At 29.7% G+C, this 20,538-nt stretch overlaps 1 protein-coding gene across 1 annotated transcript in view; it reads left to right on the top strand.

The window, feature by feature from the left end:
* ImpE1 (Ecdysone-inducible gene E1) overlaps positions 1–20,538 on the top strand; it is a 45,811-nt gene that overhangs the window by 12,336 nt on the left and 12,937 nt on the right. The window contains exons 2-3 of the mRNA XM_065504081.1: positions 3,891–4,065; positions 4,357–4,488. Coding sequence (XP_065360153.1) covers positions 3,891–4,065; positions 4,357–4,488 — 307 coding nt within the window. The remainder of the gene's footprint in view (positions 1–3,890; positions 4,066–4,356; positions 4,489–20,538) is intronic.

Here is a 20,538-nt window from a genome sequence, read left to right as displayed (position 1 = left end):
TCGCCCAGCCCCGAAGGAAATGTAAAAAATATTGTAAAAAATACCATTTTTGCGATTTTCGCTCCAATTTTTAGGAATTGCCTTTGACCTTTTGACAAGTTTTTTTACACTTTGTTAATTAGAATGACAAACATAAAAAAACGTTAAAAATTTGATTGAGTTTCGTTAATAAATAAAGATTTTATTACATATTCATTGAGTTTCTAAAACGAAAATTTATATCAAAATTTTAATAGGATTGCAAATAATAGGAACAATTTGATCCGCATTAATTCCGAGCTATATTGTTTTGTTTAGATAAGTTAATTTTGGTCTTACAAACAAATTTCAAGTCAATATCTCAATTAAATTCAAAAATATGCCTCTCAGAAAAACCTTATGGAAGGCCTACCTGTTCCCTTCTTTCTGTTGCTACAAACGTAGTACAAGCTCAAAATACCGTTAAAAAAAATCACATTCCAAAGACAAAACAACAAATACAAAAAATGCAAAAAGTGAAAAGAAAAAAATAGTAAATTTAAAGCAGTTTTGCATAAATTCTTTGACAAAGCAGTTGTGCGTTGTGTGAATTTTTTTAAATTATTCAAGTTTTTATTAAAAAAATTAAAATAAATAGAAGATCGCTTAGGCCGGGCAATTTTTAACATAGTTTAGGCTTAATCAAAGACAAAATTTATTTAACAAATTTCAACAACAGGCCTGCTATCAGGCCTTCCAGATGGCCTGCTTACTACTTCTTTTCGCCGCTGGGATGGGTTGTCTCTCTTCTTACACATACCAGCACACTCAAATTCTATGTATGAAATTGTTGCTTTTGCTAAATTGTGCAACAAAAATACAACAATTACAACTACAACAATTTGATTGATTATACATATTACAACAACAAAAACATTGTTTAAAATAGTTTTCTTTAAAAAATTTAATATTTTGATATTGTTTTAGATTTTGCTTCATAACTTGTTAAATACTCAGCCGATTTTGCTGATTTTCAATACCAAACAGCTTAGGGCCATGATTGACGTTCTAAGTGAATCTCATTAAGTACTATTTAGAATTTTGGACGTGGTTGTGTTTTACACACACATAAATAAAAACAAAGCTAAATCGGCTTAGAATTTCTTAAGAGTTTATACTAAAGGATCTTAGATGAATATTTGTTTATGTTTTTCATATTATAAAGTATCTAAATGATGTCTCTAATCATTTCCCTCTACTAAGTCAACACCATATAAAACTGACAGATCCCCTCCATATAAAGTGATACAATTGAAACCGTTCTTCGTTCCGAAGGACCAATGCTATGACTAGTTCTTCATAAATGGCAAAAATGCCTTTAATTACCCCATGAAAGACTAACAACTTTTGTTTTGGCTTTGAATTTTCTAAAAACCCACTGTTTTTCCCAAAAAAAATCATTACACATTTCTTTCTGTCCACATAAGAAATGTTTAACTTAAACTTTTTTTTAATATCGCTGCTTATTTTATTTGAATCATGATACTCAATGATACCTTCTTTTTTTATTTTTTGTTATTTTTTTTACTTAACCACGGTTACCACTTTTTAATGTCTGTGGCTGTGTGTTTTTGGGAAAGTAGTTTAAAGAAGGCTAATAGTACTTGACACTCGTCAAATTGTTCAAATTCAATAGCATGGATCTTGTTTTGCTTTTTATTTATTTATAGTATCTGTCTGTCTGTCCAACTAACTAACTGTTTTTCTTCAGGTCTTTTTCACTTACTTTATGATATTTTTCTTTATTTTTTTAAGTTTTATGTTCAATTTGTTGGTTTATTTTTTTTTTATTGACAATTTTTTAGTGATTTATTGAAAGTCTTTTATGATTTTTGCAATTAAAAATATGTATTGTCTGTTTGTTCCTGGCTAATTTTATTTCTTATTATTTTGCGGTTCAGTAAACAAAATCATTATTAAAATTTAGTTGGACGAGAGAATTTAGGTCATTAGCTAAATTATTGTTATTGAGGTGAGAGATGTATTGGAATATATTTTGTTAATTTTCTAACCCTCATTAACACGAAGCCTGGTTATGCGTTAACTAACAGTTATACTGTCGGTTAAAATTATTTTTGTATCAAAACTGGCAGTATAACTATTAGTTAACACATAACCAGACTTCGTGTTATTGGGGGTTAGCAAATTAACAAAATATATTCCAATACATCTCTCACCTCAATAACAATAATTTAGCTAATGACCTAAATTCTCTCGTCCAACTAAATTTTAATAAATTTTTTAAAGGTAATAAAATAAAACTGTATAAATCTTGTTATAGCATTAGATAATAGTTCTAAAGTTTGCCAATATTATTTTAAGACAGCTTATTTTGAATATTTGACAGGTTATTTAAATTATTCTCATTTACAATCTGTTATAGAATATTAAAATTTCTGGAAAATAAAACAAGTGAATTAGATTAGATGTTATAAGCAATCATTGGCGGGAATCAAACCCGCAACCCCCAGATTGGTCCTGCACACTATCATCTAGTCTATTGGGGCTACCTTTTGCATTAAGTTGGCATAGCAATGCACAGTACCTTGTTTGAATCATCACAAAATATCAGAACATGAAATGTTAGAAAATAACATTTCTTATAGCTTGATGCATTGTCCTTTATAGCAAACATATTGTTACGTTTTAACCTTTTCAAAACGCTAGTTTATTTCCTTTAAATAAACCGGATACTTTTGATTGTAAATAAAAACCGTTTAGTAGTTTAAAAATTGTAACAACTCTTTATTTATTGAAAATGTAAAACAACCACAGAAATAAATAGCCACTCAATGTTTTTTATACACGTTTATAAATTCTCAGAAATACAGACACAATTTATAATGTACACGAATTTACTTGAAAAACACAACACACTTTAAGGCCCTCAGTTGATGTTTATTCGAAAAGCGTCTCTGATAAAATCACTGACGACTGCAACCTCTGCCACTATTTATAACACTGTCATCTGCACTCCATATTGCTCTTTAACTGTCAAAGTTCGAATATTCTAGATCATACGCCATCTGTGGTGTACTTTCTACAATGTTCCTTAACTGAATATTCGAATTCAAACAGCGTTGCCAACTTACGATCAATGGTCAACTGAAAGCTTTTATTTAATAATGCCCACAGATATGTTACAGTTTGCTATTACAGCACTGTTATTGAAATCGTTATATTTGAATTCAAGTACAATTTCGTAACAATATTTATCACTATTAAAACTTGTTTCCTGAAATGTTTTTTTTTTCGAGATTGTCTTACATTTTGATTCATAATTTTGTTGCTACTTAACCAATATTGCTGATTTTCAAAACCATAAAACCTAGGGCAGTGGTAAACATACCTGGTGAATTTCATTAATCTCTAGTTAGTAATTTGGACAGGAGCGTGATTTACACACACAAGCTCTCGGACTTAGAATTTCATTCAGTACCAGGAATATATACTTACTAAATCATTAAGTATTACACATGCAACGACAAACTTTTATACAACCCCATTCACCAAAATTTAATTTAATCTCTTTACTGCATACAAATGACTCGAAATACACCAACTCTTTTTAGTGACTCAACAACTAAAATAAAATGTAGGAAAAATCAAAAGTCTTGAGCCACAAAACCATAAATAACACTTTAAAATGTCACACTAAGTTAAAAAATTAAAAATTCAAAAGTCTTTTGTAGCTGTTTCCCAGAATTTAAAAGAAAAGAGTTTTTTTTTTATTTAAATTAATGTAACAACTAATTTACATATTTAGGCTTAAGCATTCAATTCTTTCTATTTAACAGCATTTGGTAAACGTTATTTATTTGCTAAACTAATTTATATATTTCTTTCTTTTCCACATTTACTTTAAATTGCAGATAGTGTTAATTATAACATTACACACAACAGATGTGTTAGGTTCAACACTGGGTGCGAAATGTCAACACGATATGGATTGTACAGATTTCATTAAGGGTTCATCATGTTCGGCACAGGGCTATTGTGAATGTGCACCTTATTATGTACAATATAATACAACAACATGTCTGTCATGTAAGTAACTTTTTCATTGACTTGAATATTTTCCTAAGCAAGTTTTCTATTTTTATAAAACAAAATTCTTTAGTAATCTTTAGAAATCTCTTTTTTCTAAAGATGCATTCTTACAAAAAAAAAAAAAGAAACTAAAAAAGAAATATATAATTTTTTAACACTTTTATGACAGGTTTCCGTGTTTGTTTTGTAGTTGTAGCTGATCTTTAAATATTTATTTCGCATAATTAATGAATGAATGAATATCATGAAAAATAAAACATGTGTGCTTTTCTCATTTTCAATTTGCAGCTCAACTTCTGGGTGGTGATTGTACACTCAACGAACAGTGTACCATGAAAGTGTCCAACAGCAGTTGTCTGGATGGTGCCTGCCGTTGTGTAGAAGGTTTCCTACAATTCCGCAAACACACATGTCTTGGACGTAAGTACGCAGAATTTACTAAAAAATACAACTAAAATAAAAATGAAAAAAAAGTAAAGCTTAAGGCTTAGCTTCGTCAGGCAGTCGTAGAAGATGTTAAGGAGGAAAAAGATTATGATGATGAAGTTGCAATTAAGAAATCCAGTTGATTTTTTTTTCTTTTAGAGATCTTGTGAGAAGATTATCACAGGATATTTTAGAATTTATATTTTATGTATGTATTTATTTATTATTTGTTGTAAAACAGTTAAAAACTGTAAGAAATTTTATTAATTTATAACTTGAGCTACTAAACAAATGGTGTTTTAAACACTTTACTTTTTAAGTCAAATTTATTTTATGAAATAAAATGATATATCTAATGGCCAATTGGGAAAAAAGTAACAAACTAATTTAAGTGTTTTTAATAAAAAGGAAATATGTATATTCAAAAAAAAGTTAGTAACTTTTTGGTAAAAAATAAAGTATATTTGGCTACACACAGAGAAAAATATGGTTCGGCATGGTTACTGTGTTCTTTGTAACAATATATTGTTGTCCTTCACAAATAATTGTTATTTTAGTTACTGTAAACATTTGTATGTTCATTGCAATTAAATATTTGGATATGGTTCACTGAAACATTATTTTCATTATTATTTTTCAAACAACAATGATAAATAGGCAAACATATTATATTATTGGGTGTATGACTTAAAACTTCATGATTTTTAACTTTTATTTTGTAACATTTGTACAATATAAATATATTTTAAGTATTGGCCATTGTTTAGCTATGACCTTTTCCCATCTTTCTGGCTACATATGGATTCCGAGCCAAAATAACTGCTCATCTTTAAAGGCCAAGAACAAATCAAACCAATATCAGATACTCTGTTCTAAGGTGAAGCGTATCTCAGAGAGAACGATCTGCATCGATTAGGGAGATCGATTCTTCGACATATTTTAGAAACCGGTTTTCGGTTTCTTCGAAAAATTGCAATTTAATATAAACCGGTTTCGGTTTCGGTTTTTTGGCAAAATATTAAATCGCCTAGAAATAAGAAAATCAGTGTTTAAAAAGCTACGATAACTAACAAATTTTTAACTGTTGCTACAACTACTGCTTCAAAAAAGTGTATGTAGCGGTAGTAGTAGCTTTTTTCGTTTTCTTGTTTTTTTAAAACTACTGCTACCTTCAAAATATAAAACTCTTAACAGAGCAGTAGTAATAAAACATGAATTGTAAATGGAGTAGTAGCATAAAAAATCATTGCTACTGCTCTATATTGAGTTTTAATTTTTAAGGTAGCAGTAAAGTAGCAGTTGATGCAGCAGTTAAGGTAGCAATAAAAGTAGTCAAAAAATAAAATCTTCAATCATAACACCAAAATTGCCAGAATTAAACACTGTGTGTTGTTTTTGTTTTGAGAGAGTTTGAAAGAATTATTCGTTTTTATTCGTCTCAGATGTTCGTGTTGCTAACAGAAAGATCGTGTTTTCTGTGTGTATAACAAAAAAGCCGGACTTTTGCTTACAACACGACCAACTTACAGAAATATACATTCACAACAACAACACATAATATACTTTTTTGGCTGAAGATTTTTATTTTTGACTTATTTTATTGCTACCTCAACTGCTACTTAGCTGCTACTTCAACAGCTACTTCTTCTACTACCTCAACTGCTACTTCTATTACTACTAAATTTTAAAAGTAGCAGAATTAATAAAAAACTAATGACTGCTACATCAAAATTTTTTCTTTTTTAAGGTAGCAATAGAAAACAAATTACTCTGCTACTTTTAAATTTTTCTTTTATTAGTACTACTACAACTACTGCTACCAAAATGTGAAGGTAGCAGTAGTAGTAGTAATTATTGACTCCGAGTTTTTATTAATTTTTTAACTAGACTACTTGTGTTTTTTCGTTGCTACTGCTACTTGTAGTCTGAAGAAAATAAGTTTTATTTTATACTAAAGATCTTATACTTATGATAAAGAATGTACCTATATTCTAATTACAAAAACTAAGCCTTTTTAAAACGCTTAAATACTTTTTAATTCTAATTTTGATTACTTCTTTTAACGTTCACAATGTCTTCGGGTCAAATTCGACTCCTTTTTGATATTAAAATTTAATTTTTTCTAAAAGTGAGTGGTTGATATTTTATGACTTTTATTTAATTTCAAAAGTCAACAACTAACTACATTAGGTTTTAAAAAAAATGGAAAAAAATATATTTTCTATTCGGGTTAAATTTGATCCGAAGATCATTAACGTCAAATATTTGAAGACCTTATGAAGGTTAAAACAATCTCATAGGAATAAAACACAGTTTAAGTGCTTTGGAGTATATCGAATTGTTTCCTTTGTTTTTAAATAGCTAAACATTGAAAATGACCATTCACTCAGTGTACTTGTAGGATGTATACATATGTAGTTAACAAAGCATTGAGTAAGTTTTCAAGCTTTCCAAAACGCTTGTGACATTTTTCTAAATATAAAAAGTCTTCTAAAATAGTTGGAGTATTTTTTTAAAGTTTTTTGGATTTTGAATATTTTTTTTAAAGTTTTTAATACACTAAAACTCATAAAAACACACTTTTAGAAAAAACCGGTTATTCGAGGAGAAAAACCCTATTTCTTCGATATTCGAAATGTGAGCTTTTCAAAAAAACCGAAACCGACTTAACCAAAAAAACCAGTTATAACCGGTTATTAAAAACCGGGCCCTAGCATCGATCGAAACAAATAGTAGTCGGATGGGGCACGGTCTGGACTTTAAAGCGTGTGAAGTAAAACTTCCCAACCACTTCATTCTAAATAGTTTTTAACAAGTATTGAAAATAGTTTTTCATTAAAAACTCAAACGAAAATATCAGACAATATTTTGGTTTATAACTTTTTTTCTAATGCACCAATTTTGCTGATTTTCAATACCAAACTGCCTAGGACAATAATAAATCTCCTACGTGAATTTTATTAAATTCGGTTTTATAATTTGAACTCTGGCATGATTTACCCATACAACAATCATCCATATACTTTGTGATATCGTAGTGGAATATTTGTCAGTGTTAGTAATTATTTAATAAAGAGTTGGAAATCTAATTATACCCTAAGGGGAAAGGAAACTAACACCAAACTTATCACGTGACAGTCTCAAAGTGGTAGGGACCGGTTCCAGTTCTAACACTTTGTATGAAGGGGACCTGTCACTTTAACATGGGGATGTCCTAGGAAGGTTAGGTTAATTGACATTTTTTTGACACTTTGTGACAGGTCTCTGAACTTACCTAAGTGGACGTATTTAATTTCGGTTAATACAAGACCTGTCTCATATATTGTCCTAAGTGAACAAGTCGCTGAACTAACCTAAGTGCACTTATTCAATGTCGGTTAATATAATACCTGTCTATGGTGTTATCCCAAATGAACTGTGTGGGTATAAATGTATTTATACCCTTCACCATGAGTGGCAAGGGTATATATAAGTTTGTCATTCTGTTTGTAATTTCTACATTATTCATTTGCGACCCCATATACCTCAGAAGTGAGTATACACCAGTGAATTTTTTGATTTTTTTAAGATCATAAAAATCAATATATTCCTACTTAAATCTTCTTTTTTTTCAGAACCGAATCTATTATTCAACTCAATCTCCATCAAACCGAAACTGTTAAATTTTAATCGGTGGATAGATTTTAGGATTTTCATGATCTTAAGAAAAAATCAAATAATTTTTGGTGTTTATTCACTTTTGAGGCTCACTGTATATTCTGGATAGTTAAAGATAGCGAAGTCGATATAGTCATGTCCGCCTATATGTTGAAATTAACTTTTCTTAGCCCCCAAATAATGATTATTGCATCAGTATATCGGGAATTCTTCCATCTCGGTTGCTATTTAAAACCGAGAAAATCGGCCCACAAATGGCTGATATATAAGGAAAAAATCGGGAATACCTGGATTTTTGGCCAATTTTGTATCTATATCTGGATTACTAAGTCATTAATAATATACAATATGGATATCTAATGATAGATATTTCAAAGTATATTGCAAAGATGTATATAAGGCTATGTAAGTTGGACCAACAATGGGTAAAAATCGGGAAACATATTTTTTAACCCAATTTTTTTTTTCACCAAAAACCTTTTTTTTCATAAGTTTTTTTCCACTATAAATTTAAATTTTTTTAAATATTAAAAAAAATTTGGAAAAAAATTTAAAATAAAGTTTTAAATTATGTTTGCATATGTCTTTACATCTTTTTAAAAATTTTTAAAAAACAAAAATTTTTTTCTATTGAACCGATTTCAATAATTTACAATACCGAACTGCCTAGGACAATAATAAATATTTTACATGAATATAATTAATGTGGGCTTTATAATTTAGACTCGAGCTTGTTTTACACATACACTAAGGAGAGGAGGAGTATTTAGAGGAGTATTTCTGAACTGCATTTAATGAGCTGCCAATCTAACTACGACTTTTTGTGGGCATAATACAAAAGTTATTCACTAACAATGGAAAAAAGTCAAGCCAAAAAGTTAAATTTAATTTTGTAAGTTAAATATAAAAATAATTTGAAATTTCCACAAATATTGAAATGAAAGCTTAATAGTGCAGTTCCACACCAATTCTATAAACAAATCTAAAGAAACAAAGCAAATGTTGACCAAATTGTTGACTGTCTTTAAATAAGTTAATTGACAAATGCAACACCACACACATTTTGTTTTGTAAAGCGATGCATAATTGTAAAGTTCTGCTTATTCATTTTGTTAAACAAGACATCAGTGGTACTTCTGTTCAATATGCAATGAAATTTGCCATTTTTATCGAAGATATTTAGCTAAGACATAATGAGCAAGTAAGCGAAGACACAACACAAATAAAAGTCTGAAGTTGTTTGATGATGGGGAATTATAAAGCACATTTCTCACTGGTTTTTAACCCCAAATTAAGGAAGTGAAAACTCATTATAACTTTAACTCTATTGATGTTTCATGTTTTGTAAAGATCCCTCTCTATGAAGTCAAGAAATCCATATAAAGTAGACGAACAGATTTCAAAATGTTCGCAATCTGTCTGGCCTTAAGTTGGATTAAATTAAATTTTACAGATAACTTCCAAATACGTATGATGCATCTATATCTGTAAAATTTGATTTCAGTTTTTCTCTGGGTGTCCGAGTCTCTTCATGTCTGAATTTATTATATTGAGATGCAAGTAAAATCGTCTATTTGTGAAAAATCTCTTGAATAAATGTCTATGTATTCAAATTATTATAATTTAAGTAACCTAAAAAACTCTTCTGAAATTACAAAATTTCTCCTCTACTCCCATTTGCAAATTTTTGTAAAAAAAATTAAAAAGTCTTAAATCTAATTAAATTAAATATTCCTTAAAATTTTCATTAACTCTAAAAAAAACCCAACAACCAAAATAGTGCATTACAAATTCACTATGGTCTGGCATTAAATTTATTTTCCCAAATCATGATGTGATGATGTGAGCTGCTGTGAATGAAAACATCAAGCAACAGCTGCCTGTAACAAAAAAAAAAAAAAAACCAAGCAGCTTAATTGCATTGTTCACAAAAAATAGAAAAGAAAACTTAAACAAAAAAAATCCCAGCTACATACATCTGTAGCCGGGCTTTTATCAAACTTAAAAATCTTCAAACTCCTTTTTTCTGTTCTGTTCAAGTTGTGGCTTTCACATGTGAGAACAGTCACAAACAACTAATTATCATGGTAATTGGTTAATTTCCAAGAAAAAATTCATTAAACATAAAAGAAAAATAGAAAATTGTAATAAAACTAAAAATGACGAGTGAAAAAAAAACGTCAACTTCAACTTTAGCTATGAACACGAAAGCCTCAATGAAGATGGTGGTGGCTCTTTTGTTGTTTTGTATTTTCTTTAACAAGTTCTTGAACAAACAATCACCTAAAGGCAACAACATCATTAGCATTAACTGCAACAACAACATCTGAATTATCAACAAAACATGATCACCATCATCCTCCTCATCAACAGCATTATCATCTATCTATCTATCTATCTATATACCTAAAGTATCTTTGAATCTATATCAATGAACACTTTTTTATAATCACACCTTTATTTAACAAACAACCGGCCCGGCTTAATCAATGGTGGTGCCTTTTTTGTATTATTATTATAATTTTTTGTTAAGGCTTTTTTTTTGTCTGCTATCTATGCTGCAAATGAATTGATCGATAGCTTGATCGAGTTTCGTGTGTCGTTTATGAAATAACAAAAATGTGGCCGGCTACCACAGGAAATTTATAGATTAAAATAAACAAAATGCAGGCAACTCCACTGCACTTGACTGACTGACGGACTGACTGCTGCAGTTGCCGGCATTTCACTTGAATGCCTGACTGCTGGGGCGTTTCAAGTTGAAAAGAGCATACGAACGAACGCCTTGTTACTTTTAGGCGCCATTCAAAACACGTTAATCACTTAAACAAACAATCTATCAATTTTATTAAGATTAATTTTCATTCTTTTATTTTTTTTCAAATTTTATTTATATTTTATTAAGAAGTGGGTATATAATTTGACAAGTTTGTTGGTAATTATGGGTTGTTGGAGCAACAATTTAGATAGAGAGGGGGGAGAGGCTTATTGAAAAACAATATCAAACATATCATAACAATTAGTAGTGGCATATAATAATTTGAACGCTTACAACAGAAGATAGAAGACATATTTTTCTCATACACCAAGTATAAATCTCTTGGGTGTGATTATACATATATTCTTTAAACATGCAATATGTAAGTTAAAATTTTAGTCATCCTCTACCCCAAAGTTACAAAGCTGGTGTAAAAAGTACCAAATTTTAATTGATCACGTTTACTATTTACTGACAGCAAATAACCGGAAAATAAACTTCTGCCTGCTATTTGTTCAGTGCATTCCTAAAAATTAGTTTAATAACTGAATATGAACCTAAATTATGTTTTTTTTTTTAATATAGAGATTGGAAACGAAATTTATATCAGGGCTACTCATATTCTTATTTCCATTTTGAGAACATTTTCACATTTAATGAAATTATGCTGAAATATTTCTAGTTGTTTTTCCAATTTGCAAAATAAATTTAACGCGCTAATTGCCAAAAGCTATTGTCAAATTCCTCCTGTTGTTGATGACTTGTGAATTTAGCATATTGACAAACGCCATTTTATTTTCGTAGACATTTAGCGAAGACACAATAAGCAAGTAAGCGTAGACACACTACAGTGTAGCATTAACTATTTTCCAGATAATTTGTAGCAAATTAGAGAAATAAAGTTTTTCTTTTCCAGCAATTCTTCATTTTCCTGGAAATCGGGATTCATTTTGAAATTTCCCGGGATACCGAGAATTCCCGCCTAGAACAAATTACTCAATTTTAAGAATTTAGACTTCGTTAAAAATCTAAAAAATTTCTTTGGTTTTAAAATGTAATTGGATACAAATAAAAAAATCTAATAAAAATGTTATATAAAGACACGATTTCTAATTTTGGTTATATACAAACTTCTCACCATTTGTCATTTTTATCGCAATGGCTGCAATTTCCATTAGATTTTGTTCTACATTCGTTAGATTCCAATTATTTCTGTTAATTCGCAAAAAATAAATATTTTATTATTTTTAATTTTGAATTGCATTGTTTTTCTTATTAAATCAAAAATTAAGTAAAGATGTTAATTAAAACTTGATGATAAACCAATAATATTAAGCAAAATTCAATTCCACGGAAGGTGGTTTTATTCCAAAAATTTTTGTGAAAAAGCAAAATACTAAAAAAAACATTTCGATCGGATAGAATTCTGTGACAGCCATGAACATTTATGAGTTTTTGGAATATTTTGAATAATGAACTTGTTATTGGTCTATTTGGGTTGAATATTTTTTCTGGTATGAATCTTCTGCATTTGTTTTGAAGCTTTAAGCTTCACTTAGAGAAAATCAAGTTCAAAAAAATCACTTAATACCAAGGAAAATAATTCCCGGGATTTTGGGATTGAAAATTTTGCGGAATTCTCGGGATTTCATGTCCCGGGAATTCCCGTGAACAACTCTAATGAGAAATCATTTAATTAAACACTTGATTTCAGACAAACTTTGATGTGGACCAAATCACGTATATGTAATTTTTCTGAATCTGATAACTTTTAAAAAATCTTCAAATTAATATTTTTTTTCTAGTCGTGTTTGTAAAATTATTTTTAATTCAAGTTCTGATTAAACATAAAGAGTGAGCTAGAAAAAACTTATACTTATTAAATTTAAATAAAACTTAAACCGTTCAATATAAAAATTCTCAAAAACACGTAAATTTATTCAAATATTGTACAAATTCCATATACATTAAATTATTGGTATATTCCTCGGTATTTATAAATTTATCCACTTTTTCCGGAAATCCTCCCATTAAAGATTTTATAGTTGCTTCTGTTACCTTTTTGGTCGAGGTGATCACTTACGCATAAAATCGGATATGTCCTGAGATCTTTAATTCTATTTTTATAAGAGCCTTTCTACAGGCCGAAGTTCTGGACAGTTGAGTGGATTCGCCTCCAATGGTACAAAATTGACATTATTGTTTGAATACCACTCAAGGGCGTTTTTTCCATAGTGGAATGATGCCAAATCGGGCTAGAAATATGAAGGCACTCTGTGCTGTTCTATGGAAGGTAAAAGCCCTTTTTGTAGACTCTCCGTAATATATATTTCAGTGTTTATCGTGCCTGATGTCACAAATGTTTGGCTTCTTTTGTCAATTAAGCCATGTCCGTCTGTCTGTTGAAATCAACTTTCCGAAGCCCCCAAATACCTTACACACGATTCATACATCAATATCTCCGAAATTCTTCCGGCTCGGTTGCTATTTAAAATCGAGAAAATTGGTCCACAAATGGCTGAGATATAAGCATAAGCGTAGCTAGACTTTTATTGTGGGGTGGGCAAGTGCCCTTCCCAAATAGTAAAAAATAAACATTTTTTTTTATAAAAAAAAATAATTTTTTATTAAAACAAAACTAAAATATCACAAAAATTCAGTTTGCTAACATAACTACTTCATTTTCAATGTTTAAAACTGCTAATTTATTTTATAAAATATTTTTATAAAACGGCACCAATATTTCCTTTCTATCACTAACAAATTTGTTCAAATAATTTTATAAATAAAGAAATGAATTGAAAAGAAACTGCTATATTTTGAAAATCTTTCCTGAAGCATTGCACTACGTAATAGTTTTATTCTACGCATAGCTGAGAAACTTCTTTCGCAACTAGCAGAACTAATAGTAATGCATAAAGCTACGTATACACGGTTGTCATATGCTTACAATATTGTCAGAAAATGTTCAATTAATGGTTAACACCCATATGTTTCAACATAAGTTCTCATGGTTGTGTTAGCCATTTTCTGAGCATGTTCCTGACAATCTGACAACCGTGTGTATGTAGCTTAATGCCTCTATGATAAGAATGTTTGCGCTGATGATATGTGTGAACACGAATCCACAATAACTAAGTTTAGCCTGTCGGATAAACAATGAACCAAAATGGCTTGCGGATTTTACTCCTTTATTTTAGCTTGTAAAAACCAAACATTACATGTGCTCCGTTGTAAGATTGGCATTGGAATATTTTTTAACTTTTTGGGTTCCAAAAACACCATGACAATGTGGATATCTAATGATAGATATTTCAAAGACCTTTGCAATGACGTATATAAGACCATAGTAAGTAGGACCTACAATGAGTCAAAATCGGAAAAAATATTTTTAACCCGAATTTTTTTCACCAAAAATTTTTTTTCGCTAATATTAAAAAAAAAATAAAAAACAAAAAAAAAGTTTTTAAAATTTAAAAAAAAATTTAAATTTAAATAGGAAACAATTTCAAAAAATTTTTTCCAAAAAATTTAAAAACAATTTTGCGAGTTCTCTGAATCCCAAATGGGGCAATTTTAAATTTGCTTCATTCTTAGGTTGATATAGCTTGAACTTTCATTACTTTACCTAAACAGTCAACTGTCATAAAGTTTTTGTGCTACAACTTTTAACATTTTCAGATAATAATAATTTTAAACAAAATTTTATAGTTAATTTTGCATCCAAAGTGAAATATTCCTAATCTAACACTTTTTACCACTGCACAGTGGGACTGAATTAAAATGTTTTGGAAATAAATCTGCCATTTCTAACTGGCTGTTCTGATTAATATCAAATTTCATATATGCATAGAGTAGAGTTTAGCTTTTGACAGCAATTAGAAACCAGACGTCTCAAAATAGGGTATCTGAGACATGAAACATTTTTAAATATTCTTACACAGAAAAAGTATCACAACTGTAACATTTGACCATCAATTTAAGTGATTTTATTCATTAAGTTGATTTTATTCAGAATAATTAATTTTATGCAAAATTGAGACATTTAAACTAGAATAAAAAATATAACAAAATGGATAATACTCCAAGTCTAAGATATTTTACCACTGCACAGTGGGTCAGAATCACAATACTTTTAAATTAACTGGCTGTTCTAATTGGCATGGAGTTTTCCAGTTTTGACGACGGACGCCACAGATGCCTTAGTAGAAGGTCGTAACTCTGGCATACACAACTTTTGAATATTCCTACTTCGAAAAAGTGCCACAACTTTGGCACTTGACCATCAACTTAAGTAAAAGATATTAAATATTATTCAGAAAAATTATCTATTCAAATAATAGCAATTTGAAACATACCATTATATAAAAACTGTAACCAACATTTTTGAAAAAAAATTCAAACTTTTTTATATTGTTAAAAAAAATTGTCACAGTTTATTATAACAGGCATACAATTTTATCTAATTTCAATATTAAGCACTAGTTACATTTTGAAAATCAATATTGAAATTAATGTATTGCTTTAAATAGGGCTTAAATTTATTTGATTTTTCATAACTTTAGCAGGCATAATGTGCTTTTCTAAATGAAAGTTAATCTTTTAAATACAAGTAATTTCTAATTTCGAAAAATTTTCTTTATTTTTTTTTTTGTATTTTTGGAAAGGTTTTTTTTTATTCTCTTCCTTGGACAAAAGATTATATGGTTTTTTGTATATATTTTTTTAAATACCAATTTTTTTTGTTGGTTTTGGTTTGAAACCTCATTTAAAACAGTAAAATCTTTTGCGTGAATGGCTTTCACCAGACAACAAACAACATGTTCATATAGAATACAATACGACAGCCAGCCAGCCAGTCAGCAACAATACACAAGAAAAAGTCATATATTTTTACAGTCATTTTGGAAATGTGAAAAGTTTTTGTGTTTTTTTTTTTGCTATTTTTAAACACAATCATTAAAAAGTAGCAATAGAAAATAGGAAAAATAAGAAATGTTAGATTTTAAGAAGGAACAACCACCAACCTTTCACTTTGAGTAAAGAATTAGAGAAAGAAAGAAAATCAAATTCAATTAAATTAAAGCTGAAAACTGTAAAGATGGGTCCTGTTTATGGCTTGAATTGGCTTTGCAGGGCAATTAAACAGTTTTAATTTAGTTTCCTCTTGGTTTTCTAAATGATTAACATCTAAAGAACAAGAGTTTGTGTCTTGTATTGAAATAAATAACAACAAAAAAGCTTAATTGGTAAATATATTTTTATGATTTTATACAGATTATAAAGGAAATTGTTAGACAGGTGTTTCTTAAATTTACCTTCCCATGACTTGTAAACCCTTTTACATTTTTGTTGGCTCTGTTGATGGCTACTTTCTTAGTTTTTAAGCTTTACAACCTGCTTTAAAAGCTGCTTGCTTTTTAAGGTGTCACTTTAATTGCAATTTAAATATTTTTTAATTTAAAATGTTACATTTTTTTGTTTAAACCACAGTTTACCGGTTCTTGAAATAAACCAGTATTTTTTAAATATCTGTGCATAGAAAAGAAACGTATAATATTAACATGACAAGATTAGAAAATAAAATCATAAATGTTTTTAATGAAAGTAACAGTGTGAAAATGTTTATTTCATTTTTTTTTGTCTTCACCACTCAAAGAAAAACACCAGCCACAAACAACAAACTGGTAAATAAATAATATATTTTTATAAAAAAAAAAATGAAGAAAAAAAAACTGAATAAACAAAGTTAAGGAAAAAGTATGCCATTAAGTCATGGCACATTGGAAAGTGCATTTATGAGTAAATGAGTTAGTTGGTGATAAAATAAAAAACAAAACTAATATAAACTAATACAAACTCAAGGCATTAGAAGAAGTAATAATAAAATGTTAAATGATACACATACCAACCAACTCTAAGCTATAATACAACACACCTGACATAAGTCATAATAAATATACAAATACAAATATAAATAATAAAAACTATAACAAAAAGAATAATACTCCAAGTCTAAGACATTTTTACCACTGTACAGTGGCTCGGAATTACAATATTTTGGAAATAAGTTGGACATTTCTAACTGGCTGTTCTGCTGGTCATGCAGTTTCTCATGGGCGAAGCAGAGTAGTATTTGAATTATGTATGGATTAGAGTATTCAAAACCGAAAACCGGTCAACCGGTTTTTTCATCTTTGTAAACTTCACCGGTTTCGGGTTTTTAAACTTTTCGGTTTTTTGATAAACCGGTTTTTGTAAGACGGTTAACCGATTTCAATGAAATATATATTCTAAAGCTCATTCAAACATATTTATGAAAAACGTTGATACTATTTTTAAAAATAAAATAATTGCATAAATTTCCGAAGATTTAGTATACAATTCTTAACACATTTCTAATTAGCATCCACAAATAAAAATATAAACCGGTTAACCGGTTTTTTTTAAGACAAAACCCGAAACCTTTTAACAGTTTTTTTTTTAAAGACAATAATCAAAACCGGTTTATTCCAAAACACAATACCGGGTTTTTAAATTTGTTGATTTTTAGGACACTCTAGTATTGATGTTAGACCTTACAGACCCCTCAAGAGTCTAAACATAGGGCATCTCAGTCATGTAAACTTTTCAAATGCTTGCCAATTTTAGCATCAAGACAAATGTGCGAGATATTGTGGAAGCGATAGGCGTCTCACATGGCTCAGTGGTTTTAATTTTAAATGATCGCATGGATATTCGCGTGTGCTCCCATTCGACCACAAACTCAATAGTGCATATACATGCAGTTTCCATTGCAAAAGTCCATGAATTAGGCTACGAATTTCCGAGTGACTATTTCATGTTTTCAAACCTGAATATATGGTTCGGCGGAAAGATATTTGACTTTAACGATGAAAACAAGAGCATGCAGAAAAACATCGATGCATTATGAGGAACCGGATGAAGAATATGACGATATGGTGGATAATTCCACGAATTTAGATTATAAAGCTAACTAACAAGAGCTGTAAGATCATTTGGATCATGGAACATGGTGGTGAAGAACTGGAACAAAAATTTGAGAACGAATTGGAACAAGAACCAGAATTTCCAAAAGAACATGAACAACAGCAAATTGTTAGTCATGAGCAAGGACAAGAGCATCAGGAAGAATATGCGGCAGAACAAGAAGAAGTAAAGCATGAGCCAGCAAAAGAGGAATAACCTCCAAAAAGAACATGCAATGTGGTGGATAATATCATGAATTTTGATTATGAAGAGATCATTTGGAACAAGAACATGATAGTGATGATCTAGAGCAACAACATGAATAGCAACAATATCAAATTCAAAAGCAGTAACAAGACCCAGAAGATGTAGAAAAACACGAACAAGAACAAGAATTGAACTAAGAAAAAGAACATAAGCCAGAACAAGAAGTAAAACATTGCAAAAGTCCATGAATTAGGCTACGAATTCCTTCCTTCCGCTATATTCACCGGATTTAGCACCGACTGACTATTTCTTGTTTCCAAACCTAAAGAAATGGCAAATCTTATTTTTTGAAAGGGTTACAAAATTTGGTGAATCGTTGGCTAATGTATATAGAGCTCAAAGGAGGCTATGTTGAAAAATAAAATTAATTTTTATCCAAAAACCTGTGCTTCATTTAAAATGTCACGGACTTATTGACCCGTCCTCGTTAATCCGATTCCAGGCATAAAACAGTCCCACACCATAATTGAATGTCTTATTTGTGTACTTAAAGTCCAGTCTTTATTCCTTCGGCCCTCATAAATAGTATTTATATTAATCCCAAAAGAGAACTGTATTCCATTTTTGTCTCTATCAGTTAAAATGTTCTACGGTTTTTTTTAGAGATAGCTACCAAGATCATATTACAGTTCGAGAACTTATTTCCAATTTTAGATTATTGATACCTCCAGGAGAGTAATTTTTCTTGCTATTAAATTATTTCGTATTCGAGTAGTTTACGAGGTCTTCCTCCCAAATATTGAGTTTAAAATGTCTCACGAAATTGTTTTATGTTTTAATAATCACAGATAGTTTTTTGCTTAAATCCGGCTTGAAAATAAAACCTTGTTACAATATGACATGATAGGATACCTTGTGAATACACAAAATATTGTCATGTATATAATATTTGATAAAAGATTCGTTCGTTAACAAATTGCAATGAAATTTAACACATTGACTGCCAAGGCACTTTCAGCAAATTCTTTGCGTAATCAGCATTTTCTTTGCGTAATCGCTTCGAAAACGTCAATATTGGAATTTAGGCTACTGTCAGTAATATTTACTGCTTAGAAACAGATTTTTTTTTTATAAATAAGAGGGTCTTACGAAATGGCGAAAAGGATTTTTTTATGGGATACTGAGTTAGAAAAAATACTCAGTACAAGTTCAGAAAGTGATGAAGAATGTGAAGATTACAGTTTTGATGAGGAACTTCCAGACAACATCGAAAAAATTCTTAAAATCCAGAACTATTGTCTGACATGTCTCTAGAGAGTAAAAGTCGTTTCGGACATATGTGTCCGACGTGGCGTAAACCGCATAGTGCAGTGTCACACATATGTGTCCGACGTGGCAGTCAATGTGTTAAAAAAACCGACAAAAAATCATAAATTATAATTTTCTTCATTTTCCCGGGACCGGTAACCGACTAACATGGTTAATTTTTAATAAATTATAGTACCTAAAACTGTTGCCCGTTTCGGAGTCCCAGCATTTGGGATTTGGGCTATCATGACTGAATTAATAAGTTTTATATAACACAGTTTACATTCGAAAAAAAGAAAATCCTTTTAACAAATTGTAGGCATTTCTATTGAAAAATTAAGTATACAGATATAGCTTTGAGAAAAATATAAAAACATTATAAGTTTTTTAAGAAACTTATTTTCTAGAAAATAAAGAGTAATTATGGTATTTCAATATCCAAGTAATCCACATATTGTTACGTTTTAACCTTTTCAAAACGTTGGTTTATTTCCCTTAAATATACCGGATACTTTTGATTGCAAATAAAAGCGGTTTAGTAGTTTAAAAATTGTAACAACTCTTTATTTATTCAAAATGTACAACAACCACAGAATTAAATAGCCACTCAATGTTTTTTATACACGTTTATAAATTCTCAGAAATACAGACACAATTTATAATGTACACGAATTTATTGAAAAACACAACACACTTTAAGGCACTCAGTTGATGTTTATTCGAAAAGCGTCTCTGATAAACTCACTCACGACTGCAACCTCTGCCACTATTTATAACACTGCCATCTGCACTCCAGATTGTTCTTTAACCGTCAAAATTCGAATATTCTAGATCTTACTAATACATACGCCATCTGTGGTGTACTTTCTACAATGTTCTTTAACTGAATATTCGAATTCGAATACAGCGTTGCCAACTTACGAACAAATCAGCTGAAAGCTTTTATTTAATAATGCCCACAGATATGTTACAGTTTGCTATTACAGCACTGTTATTTGAAAGCATTATGCTACTTTTAAATCAGCCCTTAAAATCGTTATATTTGAATTCAAGTACAATTTCGTAACAATATAAAAACATTATAAGTTCTTTAAGAAACTTATTTTCTAGAAAATAAAGAGTAA

The sequence above is a fragment of the Calliphora vicina genome, chromosome 3 (genome assembly GCF_958450345.1).
Source record: "Calliphora vicina chromosome 3, idCalVici1.1, whole genome shotgun sequence".
NCBI classification, from domain to species: domain Eukaryota; kingdom Metazoa; phylum Arthropoda; class Insecta; order Diptera; family Calliphoridae; genus Calliphora; species Calliphora vicina.
Note: the sequence above shows the minus strand (reverse complement) of the source record. Positions and strands in the feature narration are given on the sequence as shown.